At 40.3% G+C, this 17918-nt stretch overlaps 1 protein-coding gene across 2 annotated transcripts; it reads right to left on the reverse strand.

Annotated features, from left to right (window-relative positions):
- Positions 1-291: 291 nt before the first annotated feature.
- LOC128433330 (C-type lectin domain family 4 member M) lies at positions 292-5453 on the reverse strand. Of its 2 annotated transcripts, none has more exons than XM_053417774.1 (7): positions 5314-5453; positions 4896-5016; positions 3969-4067; positions 3082-3876; positions 2830-2972; positions 1594-1703; positions 292-1473 (listed from the first exon to the last, which is right to left on the reverse strand). In XM_053417774.1, exons 2-7 carry the CDS (start codon positions 4999-5001, stop codon positions 1335-1337), a joined length of 1392 nt encoding a protein of 463 aa, XP_053273749.1. In that variant the 5' UTR covers positions 5002-5016; positions 5314-5453; the 3' UTR covers positions 292-1334. The 2 variants fall into 2 exon arrangements, with proteins under 2 accessions (XP_053273749.1, XP_053273748.1); XM_053417773.1 differs by having other exon boundaries at positions 5223-5382.
- Positions 5454-17918: the final 12465 nt, after the last annotated feature.

The raw sequence follows: 17918 nt of genomic DNA on the forward strand, positions 1-17918 counted from the left end.
TAGGCCACAAGTCTTTAACTCGTGGGATGAGTTCACAGACTTTATCGGATCCACAGCCAACTGCACACAGCTGTTTTACCTGCAGAAGGACGAAAGACTTCGTAGTGCAAGATGTTAGCCTGGTTCTGAACCAGAATGATTGGACTAATTGTCAGACAATGCTGTTCGCTAGAGAAGGCCTTGTGCTGAAGTATTCATAACATAGACACTGTCTCCCATTACTTTGATGCTGAGTAATGAGCTAACAACCCCATTTTAACCTGTTATCAATAATAACAATGATCATATCAATATTATTCAAAATTCATTTATTTCATGATTATATTCAGATTTATCCAATATTGAACACTTTGGGCTCCATATCTATTATTTCACAAATTGTAGAAAGTGAATTATTTAATCAGCAATCAGTGAATTGGATGCTTGAAAATTTTAAATGTGTTTATTTAGAATGCAGAATGTTTTAAAAAAGGAGTTGAAAGCACAGCACAGACTTTTTTCACATGTACATCTAAATAGTAAAAGCACCAATTCATTGGATACTAATGATGCAGTAGTAATAGAGTATAGTCTACATTTATGACTAAGGCTGTTATCCCTGAATCTGTGTTATCCACATGTGCAATTTGTGCTAGTGGTCACACAAGAAGCAACAACAACTGAGTACAAAATAGCCAACATCAGTAAAATATCACTTTAAGAGTACAGCACATGGGAAATGCATGCATTAGTCATAGAGTCAGGGGATTACAATAAGTGTATTATGTCAATCAAATCAACTTGACATAATCTGAAAGATTATTTTTCTATTAATGGATAATTGTAAACTATATAGCAATCATCATGCATTGAATTATTTTAGTAAATATGGAATCATCACAGATATAAATAACTTGTTACCCTTCATGACTATTAAACAGTTTCCACAGTTTGTACAGATATCTGTGGAAACCTCAGTCCCCCTTTAACCAAGCTGTTCCAAACAATTTACGTCAACCTGTTTCTGCTCCACTTTTCTAAGCTGGGTCTGCTGCTTTATCCAACTTAACATTACTCACTTCGCATCACTCCATTTCAAGATTTAGCTGTGAGTAATGCTGTTTATCTTTGTGTAGGATGGTCACACGATATAGATTTCTAAGCAAACACTGACTTTGTTTACATGGGCATCAATATTCCAACATTAACCTGATTAAGACAGCAGTCTAAATCAAACAATGCTGTGTAAACAACTTATTCTCTCTATGTTAAACAGAATGATTATCAAGATTATAGTTATTAGTGTCAGGCACGTAGCCAGCAGTAACCAAGGCACTGCCCATACTGGAAAAACACTACGTTTCACAGATCCAGTTTTGCTCTAAACTACAGTTCTCGTCATTCCATTCGCCTTTCCCTGACGCACGGTGCCAGAACTCCACACAGTCCTGGTCCGTCCCTTTGTGGCTGTTGGGCTGGCCTGCACCCCAGAACCTGTAGGACAAGAAGAGACATCCACAAAAATAATTAATGCTGCCCTGTCATTGGCTACAAGAAGTCAACATTACTTGCTTTTTGTTTTGTATATGAAGAGATGTGCATTGACTTTCTTACTCTAGGGTCAGTGGTGTACCGTCCACCCATTTCCACACGCCCTCTACTCCTTCATCAGCCAATCCAATCCAGACTTCTCTGTCATTTCCAAACAAGCCATTGATGAAGTTCTATGTGGGAAGCATCGTGCAATTAAATGTTATTGAGATCTTTATGTTTTCCACAAATGAAGATGCACCAATATTAGAAAAACTGACTTAATATTATAGATTTTACATTAAGTAATACAGATCAGCCGCAAGTTTGTCTCCTATTCCATTGCTATCAGCTGATCAAATCAAATCTATTAAGGAAGTAAATAAGTAAACAAGTTATTTTCTATCAAATATAAAGCTTATAAAGTGTGGAAAATAGTTTCAAATGTTCAATAACTATAGAATTCAAATGATGAATTCACATTAAGGGAACTGATAACCACAATTGTGTGCAATGTGGTTGGACTGTGGTACTCCAGAGGTATATGCTATTTGTGGATTCATCGTATGAGCAAACTCTTTCACATACTCCCATATGATAATGAGCTGTCACAATGTAAAATACTCTCAAATGAATATGGTGACATTTTAGCACGTGGCATTGCAGATGATCCAGATGCGGATTATGATGTTATGATTAACAACTAGATTGCTTAGACATAAAATATGCTAATTTATATCTAACTGTCAATGTAATATGACAATCCCTCCATCATTATAATTGTCATTGCTGTTCCCCTCATCTGTGGCAGATATATGATGTAAAGAAACGTGTTTTTTTCGCTGTTGAATGGGTAGTTTTTTGTATTCTCTCCCAACTTTGTCAGAAATTGACTGTAAAATAATCCTAGTGATGTTTTACTAGTGTGTTTCATCTAAATTCTAGGAATTGTTGTTGTCCTTACCCTAGAATTGTATATTTCATTACTTCATATTTACATCTGGAGCAAGTCGTCTCCACCGAGGCCGCCATATTTTTTACAGTAGCCCAAACTGGACAAACTAAAGACCTTTTGAGTTTTTATGACAATTGAATTCTACCATAGGTTCTCTTTCATGTTTGGAAGGGGAGGGTGAGGTGAGGGGTATTCAGCTGCAACTTGAAACTTCACCAGTAGATGTCACTAAATTCTACACGCTGAACTTTTAGGGAAGATGATGTCGCATCTTGTTAAATCCTATGAGGCAAACAGATTTGTGAATATGGACTATAAAAATGAAATTTGATTTGTTGATAGATGATCCTCACAGAAAAACGTACCATTTCATTTTGGCTTGTGATGATTGCCAGGTCTGCTCCTTTGCCTTGACAGTATTCTCTGCTTTTCTGCCAGCTTTTCTTGGTATTAGAGGTGTAGTAGCAGCTGTTCTCAAACTTCTGCCAGCCATTGACACACTTCCTATCTGTACATGTGAGATATTGATTCAACAATAATCAAGCAGTGAGACAAAAGTGTCAAAGCGCTGAGATGTAATTAACATATAGGATTTTTGGTTAGTTCTTTCTACGTACCTTGCATTGTCTTGTTCATTTTGTCAACTAGACCCTGGAGATTATCTCTCTCGGCAGTCAGGTTGCTGATTTTCACCATCAGCAGTTCTCCCTCTGCAGTCACATTATTTAAGTTGCTTTGAAGCTCTTTTTTTTCCAGAACCAACAACGCGTAATTAGCCCGCAATGTGTCTGCTGCTTTTTTTAGAGAGTTGAAATTTTCCTGAAGAGTGTTTATTTTTGTCGTTAGGTTTTGGTGAGTGTTTGCTAGGGTGTCCTTTTCACCGGTAGATGCGTTGTATCTCTCCTGTAAATGTTCTATGTCTTTAATCAAGTCATTGTAACTCATCTGCAGTTTCTCTTTAGATCTGGTGACATTATTGAATTTGTTATGTAAATTGTCCCTTTCCCTGGTCACCGAGTCATGACTGCCCTGTAACTCATCTTTACGTTTGACCACTGTGTCATATTGTATTTGTAACAGCTCTTTGGCTGCAGACAAGACATTGTAATTCGTATCCAATCGGCTTTTACTGGCTCTCAGCTGTTCAATGTTTTTGTTCAAAGCCTTGTTAGTGGTCTCTAACTGGCTTTGGCTGAGCTTTAGTTTGTCCATTTCTTCGCTCAGCAAATTGTTGTTTGTCTGTATTTGGTCTCTCTTTTGAGATAAAACATTGTTATCTCTCTGTAACTGAATCCGTTTGGCTTCAATATCCTCTTTCTCTTTTTGCACTGACTTCAGGCTGTCCTGCAGGTTCTCTTTCTCTTTGTCGATGACTTTTACATTGTCTTGGGTTTCTTTTTCGACTTTTTGATCTGCCAGAGAGGAGAGATTGTATGTTGTCAATCAATAGATTCACCAACACATTTTGGCAACTTCTTAAACATACACAAAGATGTGTACTCACAGTGGATGCTCTGACCTATGATACCGGCCAGCATGAGAACACAGAGGAGCCCGAGGCAAACTGTGGCCACCCTGTAGGAACTGTTCCTCAACACAATGTCTGAGTGAGAGCGGAAACAGAAACTTGAATTTCATGAAGTGATCTAGGGAACTTGTGGTTTTGTGTTTCATCTGGTTTGAATCTGACTGGGATTGCAAAATTTTCTCCAGAAGACACATTTCCAGCAAAATTCATAAACAAAATCGTTGTTAGTTAAATGTTATTTTAGAAATAGACATCATCATAATATGTTATTATTGTTAATTGAACTACAAACAAAATATTACATTTAAACATTCATATCTTTATACTGTATAATTTGTACAACATAAAGACAAACCAAATGATCTGTCAAGAGAATAATGGCTTTACCAATGATTTGGAAATCAAATCAATAAATACGATGATAGGAGTGGTTAGTCCTGGAAGTTAAATATCAGATAAATCTATTCACTTAATTTTATGAGTGCAACTATTCTATAAATGCTGCTCTGTATTATTTGCAGTACTGCCTATATTCAGCTAATACAACAAAATATATATAATAAAATTTAAAAAAGATGTATACATGTTACTGAACCATACCTAAATATGTTTATATATATATATATATATATATATATGTTTGATGTGTTTCTGGTGATCAGAGAGATTTGAATTCCAATTGTCACTTTACTCTTTGTGTTCCAGTGACTTCTGAGCTAAATGCTTCTTAATGTGTTCAAAGCTCTGTATTGACATTTTATTATGACTCCAAATGAATGCTGATGTTGCAAATTTAGCACAGGTTTGAAAAGATTTAAAAATTCCAAAAGAAACTACATTCAATTTGACTCTCTCGTGGTATTCATCATCATCTTGACAGTAAAAAAGCTCTTATTTCATTACCTGATTTGCGGGGGCTGCTGCCAACCCCGAGAAACTGCTTATAGCCAATTTTACTTTCTCCAATGTCCATGTTTGTCACAGTAGAAGCATGGTACTGGACACTCATCTTTGCAATGGAGTCCTACCAGAAAAAATAAACAGTTCCGTTAGATTCTGAAATAGCTCAGTTTTCAGTATAATTCCTATAAAAGAAGCGTCCCTTCATTTATTTTCTTTATTGTGACCTCCAGTAAGTTTGCACTTCAATTTCTTGATTCTAGTAAAAGTGCAAAAGAGGATAATATTTAATTACACTACAATAATATAAGTGAAGCAAATAAACCTTACCTGTGTTTGGAGAGATGATAACAGTCAAAGAATTGTAAAGTGGAGAAAACCCTTTCTTTAAAATCATGGGTGATAAAGGAATGACACTCACTTGTAATGAAACCTCGACACAAAGAAGCAGAAGCACCTATTTGCCAATTCCACAGAATGAAGAACATACAAAGGTTTTGCGGAAGAACAGATTCCAGATGCCACAAATATGCTTAACGGGCAGTTTTCATTGCCCCCCCCCCCCCCCCCCCCCCCCTTTGATTTCTTCAAGTTTCGCTGCAGCATCAATTTCCTGATTCAGTGACACATAATAGTTCCATGTTGAGTTTCTTTCAAGAAACAGGAATGAAAAAAACAAAAGATTCACTATTGGTTTCAGCAGTAAGTAAATGTTGTAGGTGTCTCATAATGCAAACATTCCTGTTTAGTTTTTGTATCATCAAAATGCAGTCTTCACCCCTCAAGTGTCAATCCACATAAACCTGCATCTGGCTAGGCCTCTCCAGTCTCCTGTAAGTAAAATGTTGTATGTAGATCTATGCAGGTCAACACTCACATAAGATATAAGCTTTGAGACCCTGATACCTCCTCCATTTCACTCTCATTCGGCTGAACTGAAGAGTAAACTGTTATAGTTACCATCTAACTCATAGCTGCAGGGACGCTAACAGATTAGAAGGTATGTGTTTAGAATCATATTGCATTATCTGTGTTAATCATCATCTTGATAAAATACAAACTACAGTGTAAAAAGACAGAGGATGACACTTTCCCACTACTGCTGACAGCAGCAACTCTCAGTTTCCTCTGAGCAAGTCAACTTCAGTAAGTGGAAGTCAGGAGTCCTAACAGAGCTGATCATCCCTGAAACCAGGGGTTGGCCACCTTTTGACAATAAGTGCCTATGTGACATTTTCTTGTTAATAAGTGTGCCATATCAACCATTTTTTATATCAAGTTTTATTATTGAACCACCACGATACTTTAAAGAAACATGATAATGTCATTATGATTGCAAAAAAAAAATCATTAACCCCACCAATCCCAATCATATTCAGAATTGCAAAAGCTTGATTCAGTCGCATGGTTTTTGGCAGGGGCAAAGACTCTGAGAGAGTTGGCTTGCTTCCCATACCTGGACACTGTACGTTTGATTGATTCTCCCTTGTCTGCCTGATCTTTGAAACTTATTTTGTGCTTTGTCTCAAATCCAAGCCATAATGTTCAAATTAAAGGTTTTCACACTGAGAGACACTTTTAGCTCTGAATCAGTCACCCAAAGCAAAGAAAACGGCATTAAGTTGAAGTGAGCTTCTTTATTTCTACTAGAGCAGGGATTCCCAGAGTGTGGTGAGCCTGTGCATGTGTCCTCGCCGTCCTCTTTGCTCTTTAAAAGTGGCAGCTTGTGTAACTTTGTTGCAGTGTTTCAATTTCATTCGAATGTGAGAGCGCATTGATGCGATCTCTTGATTATTTTGTTACGTGTGTTCTGATCATGTGTTCATGATTAAATAGGATGCATTTAATGCGGCTATAAAAAGGATCTGTTGCGTTTCTTTTTTTCATAACATAGAGACTGTCTCTTTACTTTGATGCTGAGTAATAAGCTAACAACCCCATTTTAACCTGTTATTGTCAATAATAACAATGATCATATTAATATTATTCCAAATTCATTTATTTCATGATTATATTCTGATTTATCCAATATTGAACACTATGGGCTCAATATCTATTAGATGTGTCATCAGCATCATCACAGCTTGGGCTACGAAATACAAAAAAAACCTGAAGGAAAGATCACGTGGAAATAGACAAACCGATGAAAAATTGCAATGAGGGAAAATGAAAGAGGTATTCCAATATTTGAGCACTTTATATTTTAGTCATTATTAATAGTCTGTAAGGAAGGAAGTATGATATAAGAAATAAAGATAAGTCATATTAAAGAAAAAAATCTTGGGTTTTGCAATATTTTCCATTAACATGTAACACGATTGATTAGAAGTTGTAGAGCACACGAATGGTGTTCCCTTTGAAAAAAACAATACTAACAAAAAAGTTGCGATTTGTACTTGGAAAATTGCTTTGGGACTGGGCTACTTTATTGTGGCCAGTGTACAGCACATAAAGACAACCTGAATTTTTTGGCTGCTATTAATAATCAGTCTAATAAACTGTATAAAGTATTGATTCAAAATTCTCAGGGATCAGAGAGAAATGGGAAAGTGTCATCATAAAAAAAATATTTCTGACCTGAAAGAATTACGTGGTGAATGATTGTTTGTAGAGCTCAAATTTGAGAGAGTAATTTGACAGGGTCATCCACTGATAAGCCATTAACGGTATATAAAAGATGGGCAACATAACTGGTGTACACAAAAGAAAGTTCAGATTTATAAAACCGTGCACACGCACACCTGAACGCAATGTTCACTTTATAAATCACAGTCCACCTGGTAACGTTCGTACATGGATCTGCCTCCAAATCCGCCCTGTGTGTGTGTGTGTGTGTGTGCGTGCGTGCAAGTGGATAGAAGGAATCTTTAACATTTGGTTTTCCATGTTGGTTTTATTTAAAAACCTCAAACAAATCTAGAAAAATGTGTAAAAAACTAAAAACGGTTGATTTAAATGCAGTTTGTAGTTGTACTGCATCTCAGAACCATATGTACGTCAATATATAACGTTCATGACTTAAATGTACAGACATGTAGCTGACATGTTGAGAGAACGTTAAAGTAATGGTGATCAATAACAATCAACAGAAACTGGGGCTACAACTGAATAGGGAAGATGACAAAGTAATGCAGAATATGTCACAAATGATAATCATACAATATCACACAAACAATTGAGGCCTACTTAAGTTTAACCTCATGATCACCAGCAGCAAATCCCACCTACTGCGTGAGTAGTACTTCTGTGTGTGTGTGAGTCTCAGAGCTCTCCTAAGAAATTGTTTCTCAACCACTGAACGTGGTAAAGTTGACTGTTATTGCAATTAATTGTTTAGGCTATTATGCCATTTAATTTTTCTTATTACAAAGTATTTGTTGTTGGCTCTTTTGTTTTATTTAATATTTTCATTTTTAATTCTGCCCTTTTGGGCCTTCTTTTTGGGAAAATAAAAATTCCCATCATACAAACTACATCTCCAAGACCTCCTGAGAGTTTTTTTACCTAGCTCATCCGCTCTTCTACATCTACATTTTTCTTATTTTAAATATTTTTCACGATATTCAAGAGTAATCTGGAAATGTGTTGAAATATCAAAGCAAATTTCGCGGCCCCCTGCAATGCCTTCGCGGACCACCAGGGGGCCGCGGACCCCTGGTTGAAAACCCCTGATTTAGAGCATCGGACCTATACCATCACATCAGTGGATCTTCACCTCCACTGGGATATTATTTGGAAAGTGTCTTCATTTCTTATAAGTGATCTCCTGTGCGCTCTGTGCGCCTGATGGCGCAGTCACGTTCACTGTAGCGATTTGATGATACATTCACAGTATTAGAAGATATTATTAAAAACTATTAATGACTCGGCTCTGTAACTACTGTGTTAAAACGAATCTGAATGTAATTTGCTGTAAGTTGTTTTACATATTTTTAAATCAAAACTAAGCTGTTGGTTTTAACTTAAATTATGAATTGGATCAATAATCTGCTTTGGTTCGTCACCTCACGTCCGCGTCGCTACTTTCCCGTCTCCAAAACGTTTGTATTCAAAGGGTCAGAGTTTGCATCGAAATACGCAAATTTTACCCTGAAGTTTTGTTGTTTGAAGCGTCGTACGCAAGTTTCAGGCCCAGTTTTGTGCGTATGCAATGGTTATAAATGAGACCCCAGCTCCCCAAAACTGAAGCATAATCCTCTGGATCCCCCCCTGTTTGCTGTTATAGGTCATGAACCCCACCTTCTCTACGTTAGTGGATGGGACACAGGCGTGTGTGTCGGTGTATGTGCTATTCTCAGTGTAAAGTCTATCCTACCATTCTTTTGTTCCCCTATCTTTCTTCTTTATACTTTTGAGGCTGAGACTTTTTATGGCGCCTTTCATTTGAGAAGTGTGAGTTTCTCCCTGACGGCTTTGGGCCAAACTAAGATCTCTCCACCTACCTGTTTGATTGGGTAGGGTACTGAAAATTGTAGATAGAAAGACAGTACCTGTATGGGTGCGTGGATGCATAAGTGCAAATGTGCGTGTGTGTGTGCGATAGACTCCATCTTCCAGGCGGTCTGTGAAGGTAGTCTGGAGAGGAATGAGTGGGATGTCTGTGGGAGTGCCAGGTCATATGGTGGGGGAGATTTAGGCGATAAAGAGATCAGACAGAGACACCACCGCGACCGGCAAGAAGAAAGAAGGGGGACTCGCCGTGCTCGTGAACAACAGGTGGTGTCACCCCGGGCACGTCACCGTTAAACAGCGTGTCTGCAGCCCGGACATCGAGCTCGTCGCCGTCGGACTTCGTCCATATTATTTGCCGAGGGAGTTTACTAGTGTTTTCGCCATCAATGTTTACATTCCTCCATCTGGGAACGCAGAAGCAGCGTGTGACGTCATCCACACTGTGACTGCAGGATTACAGACAAAACACCCCGGAGCCTTCATCATCATTACAGGTGACTTTAATCATGCTTCCCTCTCATCCACACTCCCAACCTTCTTCCAATTTGTAAAATGTGCCACCCGGGAAAATAAGACTTTGGACCTGCTGTATGCAAATGTTAAGGATGCATACAGCTCCACTGCCCTGCCACCACTGGGCAGGTCAGACCACAACCTAGTCCTGCTCTCACCATCATACAAGCCTGTGGTTCAGCAGCACCCAGTCACAGTGAGGACAGTGAGGAAATGGTCTCATGAGGCCATGGAAACACTGCATGGAGCGTTGGAGGCCACAGACTGGGATGCTCTGTATGAGCCACATGGTGAGGACATTGATGGCCTGACTGACTGTGTCTCTGAGTACATTGGGTTCTAAATAGACAACACCATCCCCACTAAAGAGGTCCGCTGTTACCCAAATAACAAGCCGTGGATAGCAAGCGACCTGAAGGCCCTTCTCAATGAGAAGAAGAGGGCCTTTAGATCACGGGACAGAGCAGAACTCAAACGGGTACAAAGGGAGCTCAAGCGCAGCATCAGGGAGAGCAAGGACAACTTCAGAAGAAAACTGGAGCACAAACTGGAGGACAACAACAGCAGGGACGTCTGGAGGGGGATGAAGGACATCACCGGCTTCCAGAGGAGAGATGGGGGAGCAGCTGGGATTGAACAACGTGCGAACGAGCTGAACACGTTCTTCAATAGGTTCAACTCCAACCCCCCCACCCCCAGCGGACCCTCCGCTGCCTCTATGACTGCCTCTACAGCTTCTCTGAGCAACAACCCCCCACCTCCCCCCATCACCCCCTGCGACGTCCTGCTGCACTGGAGGACTACAGGCCGGTGGCACTGACCTCTCACATCATGAAGGTCATGGAAAGACTGGTCCTGGCCCACTTCAGACCACTGGTGTGCCCATCACAAGACCCCCTGCAGTTTGCGTATCAGCCCCGTGTTGGGGTTGATGATGCAATCATCTACCTGCTGCAGAAGGCTTACTCCTCCCTGGACAGACCCAACACCTCAGTCCGGATCATGTTTTTCGACTTCTCCAACGCCTTCAACACCATCCAGCCCAGACTGCTGAAGGCCAAACTGGAGGGCACGGTGAGTGCTCCCCTCATCAACTGGGTCGATGACTATCTGACGGGCAGACCGCAGTTTGTGAGATTACAGAACTGTGTGTCTGATCGTCTGATCAGTAACATCGGGGCCCCCCAGGGAACTGTGCTGTCCCCCTTCCTCTTCACCACATACACTGCTGACTTTAAGCACTGCACTGAGACGTGTCATCTGCAGAAGTTCTCTGATGACACGGCCATTGTGGGGTGTGTTGAGGGCGGGAGGGAGGCTGAGTACAGGGACCTGGTTGACCGCTTTGTGAAGTGGTGTGGGGAGAACCACATGCAGCTCAACGTGAAGAAGACGAGGGAGATGGTGGTGGACTTCAGGAGGAACAAGCCCCTGCCCTCTCCTGTCTGCATCGGTGGGACGGATGTGGAGGTGGTCCCTGCTTACAAGTACCTGGGTGTCACACTGGACATTAAACTGGGCTGGTCCACCAACACAGAGGCCGTCTACAAGAAGGGCCTGAGCCAGCTTTATTTCCTGAGGAGGCTCAGGTCCTTCAATGTCTGCAACAAGATGCTGCAGATGTTCTATAAGTCTGTTGTGGCGAGCACCATCTTCTTTGCTGTGGTGTCCTGGGGTGCGGGCATCAAGGCTAAGGACGCCAACAAACTGAAAAAACTCATTAGGAAGGCAGAGTCTGTGGTTGGCTCTAAGCTTGTCACCCTGGACGAGGTGGTGGAGGACAGGATGCTGGCAAAACTGCTGGCAATCATGGACAATCCCTCTCACCCCCTCCACACAACACTGGACAAGCTAAGGAGCAGCTTCAGCCACAGACTCATTCAACCCCGCTGCTCTAAGGAACGATACAGGAAATCGTTCCTCCCAACCGCAATAAGACTATACAACTCATCTACCTCTGTCAGAGCCACCATCACAGAACTGCACTAAATGTACCTGTCTCCTCGCACTGTACCCTGTAAAACACTCCGCTATGTGTTAATATAAACCATATTGATACTATATATCATTTTATACAATAATATTGTCTTTTGCACACTGTCTACATATTTTTACACTCATAGTATATTATATTATCTATTGTATAGTCGAATACTTATATTTATACCTCTACTATATATCATATCATATTATATCATACTCTTTGTATATTCTTTGTATATAATATTTATACATGTGTACATGTTATTATTATTATATTTACTATTATTATGTATACGGTTGCTGCCATTATTACTATATACTGCTATTATACTGGTAGAATTACTATCATATATAAATATATATATTATGTTATATTATATACTATATATACTGTACTATTTGTATATACTGTCTAACAATAACATTACCATCATATCATCAGTACTATTAGCATCATCTTGCCACTGCACCTTATCTACCTATTTATCTTGTGTTCCTGTTTTTTTTTATTCTTTCTACCTCAATATTTTTTATTTTATTCTATTGTATTGTATTTTATTGTATTCAAATATACCTGCTGCTATGACGACTTAATATCCCTTCGGGGATGAATAAAGTAATCTATCTATCTATCTATCTGTATACTGTTTATCAATTTAGGTGTTTATGTTATCAGGCAGTGGGTTGAGCTTTGGTGCTGTGGTACCATGACGATAAATGTAGGTCAGAGTAGCTTTCTCAGTATTATGACCGAACATAACATCCTTAAAAATGCATATATATTCATTGCCACAGTCGTCAGACTAGAGCACCAGCATCTTGGACGAAACCTCAACCTCACTGGTGAGACGTGTAAATTGGTAGTGCAAAATAATGCATGTTCATTTATGACCAGAAAGGCCTGTAATATAAATAATCTTTATCTATTCATGCTCAAACAATGTTTTAAAGATGATTCTGAACATTTATTTTGATCCTGACATTGGGCGAGAGGCAGGGTTCATCCTGGACAGGTCACTAGTGTATTGCAAGGCTGACATACATAGACAAATAACCATTCACACTCAAACTGACACCTATCTTCAATTTATTGTCTTCAATTTACCTCACCCCAATCTGCATATCTTGATACTCTGGGTGGAATCCAGAGGAAACCCACCTAGAAACAAGTAAACTATTTAAAGACCCCAGTCAACCCTAGATTCCGGAAGATAACCTTTGAAGGTTAGACCACTGACCACTGTACCACCTAGCTGCTGCTCCTTGAGAACAACTGCCATAATTAATAACGTCTAAAGATTTAGTGTATAATATCTATACACAATACCTCATGTGCCTACATACTGATGAACTCTCAGAGTGACTTATTTTACAAATTGTAGAAAGTGAATTATTAAATCAGCAATCAGTTGATTGTATGCTTGAAAATGTAAAATTTGTTTATTTAGAATGCAAATTGGAATTGAATCATAAGCACAGCACAGACTTTTTTTCACATGTACATCTCGATAGTAAAAGCACCAATTCAATGGATACTAATGATGCAGTAGTAATAGAGTATAGTCTACGTTTATGACTAAGGCTGTTGTCCCTGAATCTGTGTTATCCACATGTGCAGTTTGTGCTAGTGGTCACACAAGAAGCAACAACAACTGAGTCGAAAATAGCCAACATCAGTAAAGTAACACTTTTAAGAGTACAGCACATTGGAAATGCATTCATTAGTCATAGAGTCAGGTGATTACAATAAGTGCATTATGTCAATCAAATCAACTTAACATAATCTGAAAGTGTATTTTTCTATTAATGGATAACTCTAAACTATATATCAATCATCATGCATTGAATTATTTTAGTAAATATCAAATCATCACAGATATAATTTACTTAGTTACTAGGGATGCACCGATATGGAAATTCTTGGCCGATACCGATACCGATATTTAAAACAACAATCTAGCCGATAGCCGATAGCCGATACCGATACCGATATTTGTTTATATTGTTTCTGTTGTTATTCATTCACCCTTTTGTGCCAGGAAAAAAATGAAATCATTATTTAAAAACACTATTTTAAAGTATTTCAGCCCTTTTTTCACTCACTTTAATGAGCACAAATTCAATCAGATTTATGAAACAATCTTTAGTTTAACAAAACTTTATTTTATATAACCTTTTGTAACAGAAGTCATCGAGCTAAATAGCTCGATTAACTACCTACTCAATGACAAAACATGTACTTTCTGTACTCACAGTAACAGAGTAGACCAAAACAAATATATTTGTTAAATTAAATTACAGCCCAATGAAAACGTAAACGTAACGTAAAAGATACTAGAAAAGCAACATCAAATTAAATAAGTATGAAAAATTATATAAATACAAAGTCAAATAGGGCTATCTTTCACATTTTCACCTGAGCATGTGCCTCAGTCTTGAACAAAACCAAATAGACACAAAAGAAAAGCCTTCCCTTATTGTGGGCCTCTACTTCCTAGTAAGATGCATGTTTTTCTTTACAAAGATGAGCATCTCTGCCTTGTCAGGGGCCAGTCTATTTCTCTAAAACGTGAGCTACACTGCTGAAGAGCCGCTCACTGTCCACGCTTGTGCATGGGGCACACAGGTATTTGCGGGCGATTCGCGCCAGTGCTGGGAAACGCTGGTGATGGTCCTGCCAATATCTAACTGCAGCTGCATTTCTAGGAATGGTGGCCTCTGCAAAGAAACTTTCCAGCTGCTCTGACACCCTCGTCCTTTAAGAATAAAGAATCAAGAGGTTACTTAACTTACTTTACTCACTCACTATCCATACAGGTTGGCTACAAGTCAAGCAGTGAAATGCAAGTGTGGTCAAAAATACTGTTTTAACAGCAACATAATAACAACAATAATAAAATAAATAAAGTAATATACCTTGGCATTTGTGGTCCCTTTTCCTGCAGAATCTCCTCAAACATGTCGTACAGACTGGGCCATTCCCGTTCTTCCTCGTCTGTTCGTGCCCTCTTCTGCAGTGGTTCGGCACTCGTTGGGTGGTCATCTTCATCAGCAGTCTCTCTATGCGTCTCATCCCCAGCAGAGGTGTCCACCAGCGCGTCAAGTGCTGCTCGAGCTCGTAGTTTAACATCCTCATCAAAGTAACGGTCCTTATAGCGGGGGTCCAGTAACGTTGCAATTAAGAAAGTGGGATTAGACTCGTACTCACTGAACCGTTTGTTCACAGACTCTAGTAATGCAGTCTTTGTTGTTTTAACGGCATGGTCTGTATCAGCAGTCTTGCTTAAAAGGCGCCTCAGAGCTCTCACCGAGGGGATCACGTCAGCAACCGACGCCTCTGATGAGCTGATATCTCATGTCAGTTGTTCGAATGGGGAGAGAAGATTGATTAAGTTTTCAATTAATCCCCAGTGTTGCGCAGTGAGGTTTGCAGGGAGGTCGTGGTCAGCGGCATATGTAGCTAGTGCATGCTTTTGTTCCAGAAGGCTTTCCATCATGATAAATGTACTGTTCCACCGAGTGGGGACATCTTGCTGTAGTCTTTTTACTTTCGTCTGTACAGCCTGCAGGCGCGAGTAGGCAAGCGGTGAATGTTTAAAGTGTCCGACTATTTTTTGGCATATTGCCAACGCTTTCTCGACGCTGGGCTGGGTCAGAACGCCATCATGAATTACTAGTTGCAGAGAGTGCGCCATGCAATCAAAGCTATTCAGCTTACTGTCCTTCATGGCTTTCGCCATATTTCTGGCATTATCCCTCACGACAACATGGACTTTGGACTTTGGAATTTTCCATGTTTCAAACATCTTCTCAAAAGTCTCTGAGATAACATTTGCGGTGTGGGAGCCTGTGAACTCCTGGGAGTGTAACACTGCTTTCACCATGTTAAGCTCTGTGTCAATCCACTGTGCTGTGAGGCTAAGCATACTCACAGGGCTACAGACTGAACTCCAAATATCAGTGGTGAAACTGATGGCTGGGACGTCACCAGCCAGTAGATCATGGATTTGGTCAGCCACAATGTTGTATAATTCGGGGAGACAGACTTCGGCCAAATGACGGCGACTGGGAAGTGTGTAGCGGGGCTCCATATACTCCACCAGACCTCGAAAACCCACATCCCCCACAACAGAGAAAGGTTGGTCGTCTAATGCGATGAACTCCATAACTATCTTATTGAGGTTTTTAGCTTTGGCACTATGCATGGGGAATTTATTTCTTTTCTCAAATGCTGTTGCTATTGACTGAGTTTTGGCTTTACTGGTGGATTGAATTTTCTTTACAGCCAGTGCATCTTGCCGCTTCTTATCAGCTTTCAGGAAATCATTGTATTGATCAATGTGTCTGCTTTTCAGATGAGCTTTTAGATTTGTGGTGTTGAAGTCTTTGCTCGTATTACCCCCTCTTGAAATGTCTGATGAATAAGTCTTGCAAATAGCTGAACGGCGATCTTTCACTGAGACCGTGAAAAAGTCCCACACAGCCGACGCTGCCGCCATCGTCTCCGCTGTTTGTATGTAAACAGGAAGCGCATGTGCACGTCCTTGCTGCCAGATGCGTGCGCCCTCCCTGCCGCTGTGGGGCGCTCTACCGGGTTGCTGCGGAGCGCTCTACCGGGTTGCTGCGGAGCGCCCTCCCTGCCGCTGTGGAGCGCTCTACCGGGTTGCTGCGGAGCTCTCCACCGGTTGTTGTGGACCTGTTTCGTTTGGCTTGCAGAAAACATACGAATGAAGATCGGAGAATGATATCGGCGAAAGTCAAGTTTATTACCGATACGCCGATAATAGTAAACAAGGCGAAAATCGGCCGCTACCGATGTACGGCCGATAAATCGGTGCACCCCTACTTGTTACCCTTCATGACTATTAAACAGTTTCCAGTGTGTACAGATATCTGTGGAAATGCTATATCCAACTTAATAATGCATTACTCACTGCGCATCACTCCATTTCAAGATTTAGCTGTGACCAATGCTGTGAAACTTTGTGTAAGATGGTCACACGATATACATTTCTAAGCAAACATCGACTTTGTTTGCATGGGCATCGATATTCCAACATTAACCTGATTAAGAAAGCAGTCTAACTCAAACAATGCCAACAAGGTTGTACAAAAGGACATAGCATCAATCGAATTGAGAGTGTATTCCAACCCAACGGCGGGTTTACACCAGGCTCGGAAGCACCACAACAAGAATAGCCAGACGCCTCCTTTCCGCCCCCCTGTTACACAATTGTGCTGTTCACATCGGCTGCGCCTTGCGCCCTGCACCAATGGCTTCAGCATCAAGTCTACTTTCTCCGTTCGCCGCAACTGTATCGCGCCAGGAAACGCACTGAAAAATGATTTCAAATGATTTAAATGAGATATTTTATATGATACAAATGATCAAATATGCATCCCATTCTTTGGATTTCTCTTCTGTTGTCCTGGAGTTTCAATTTCCCATACCATCATTTACCCCCGAGCCCCTACATTGAATGGGTTACAAACAACAACAAGCGGAGAAAGCACAATCGCGGGCTGACCGGCAAGGAGAAATGCGCGTCCGGTGTGAACAGCCAGGCGGCTTCGCGCTTGAGAATAGCGCTGCGCGTCCGGTGGAGTCTTTCACAGCATTTTGGGAAATTGACATTCAACAGTTACCAGCTGCTTGAAGATACATGTCCTGTTAACAGGATGGCTGCCACTATGAAGAAGGAGGGAGAAAGTAGCATCCTATACATTTTAAGAGGAATGGATATTATGAAGGGTTTGGATGGGCGAAATTTGCAATGGGGATATTTTCAAAAAGGTTGCGGAAAAGTCAGATTTATGACGCAGATTTTAATATTCTTAACGCAACTCATCTAAACACCATAGTCAAATAATTGTCTTATTCTGAAAAACTTCAATATTTGGAATATTGGTGTCTATGTAAATTTAGTCACTGTGATTAATATTGTCATTATTTACAATGTACTGACAGCAGTCCCCAATGTTTATTCTCTCGACACTAAACATAGTGATTATCAAGATTATAGTTATTAGTGTCGGGCACGTAGCCAACAGTAACCAAAGCACTGCCCATACTGGAAA

Source organism: Pleuronectes platessa, chromosome 3 (genome assembly GCF_947347685.1).
Source record: "Pleuronectes platessa chromosome 3, fPlePla1.1, whole genome shotgun sequence".
In the NCBI taxonomy this organism is placed as follows: Eukaryota; Metazoa; Chordata; class Actinopteri; order Pleuronectiformes; family Pleuronectidae; genus Pleuronectes; species Pleuronectes platessa.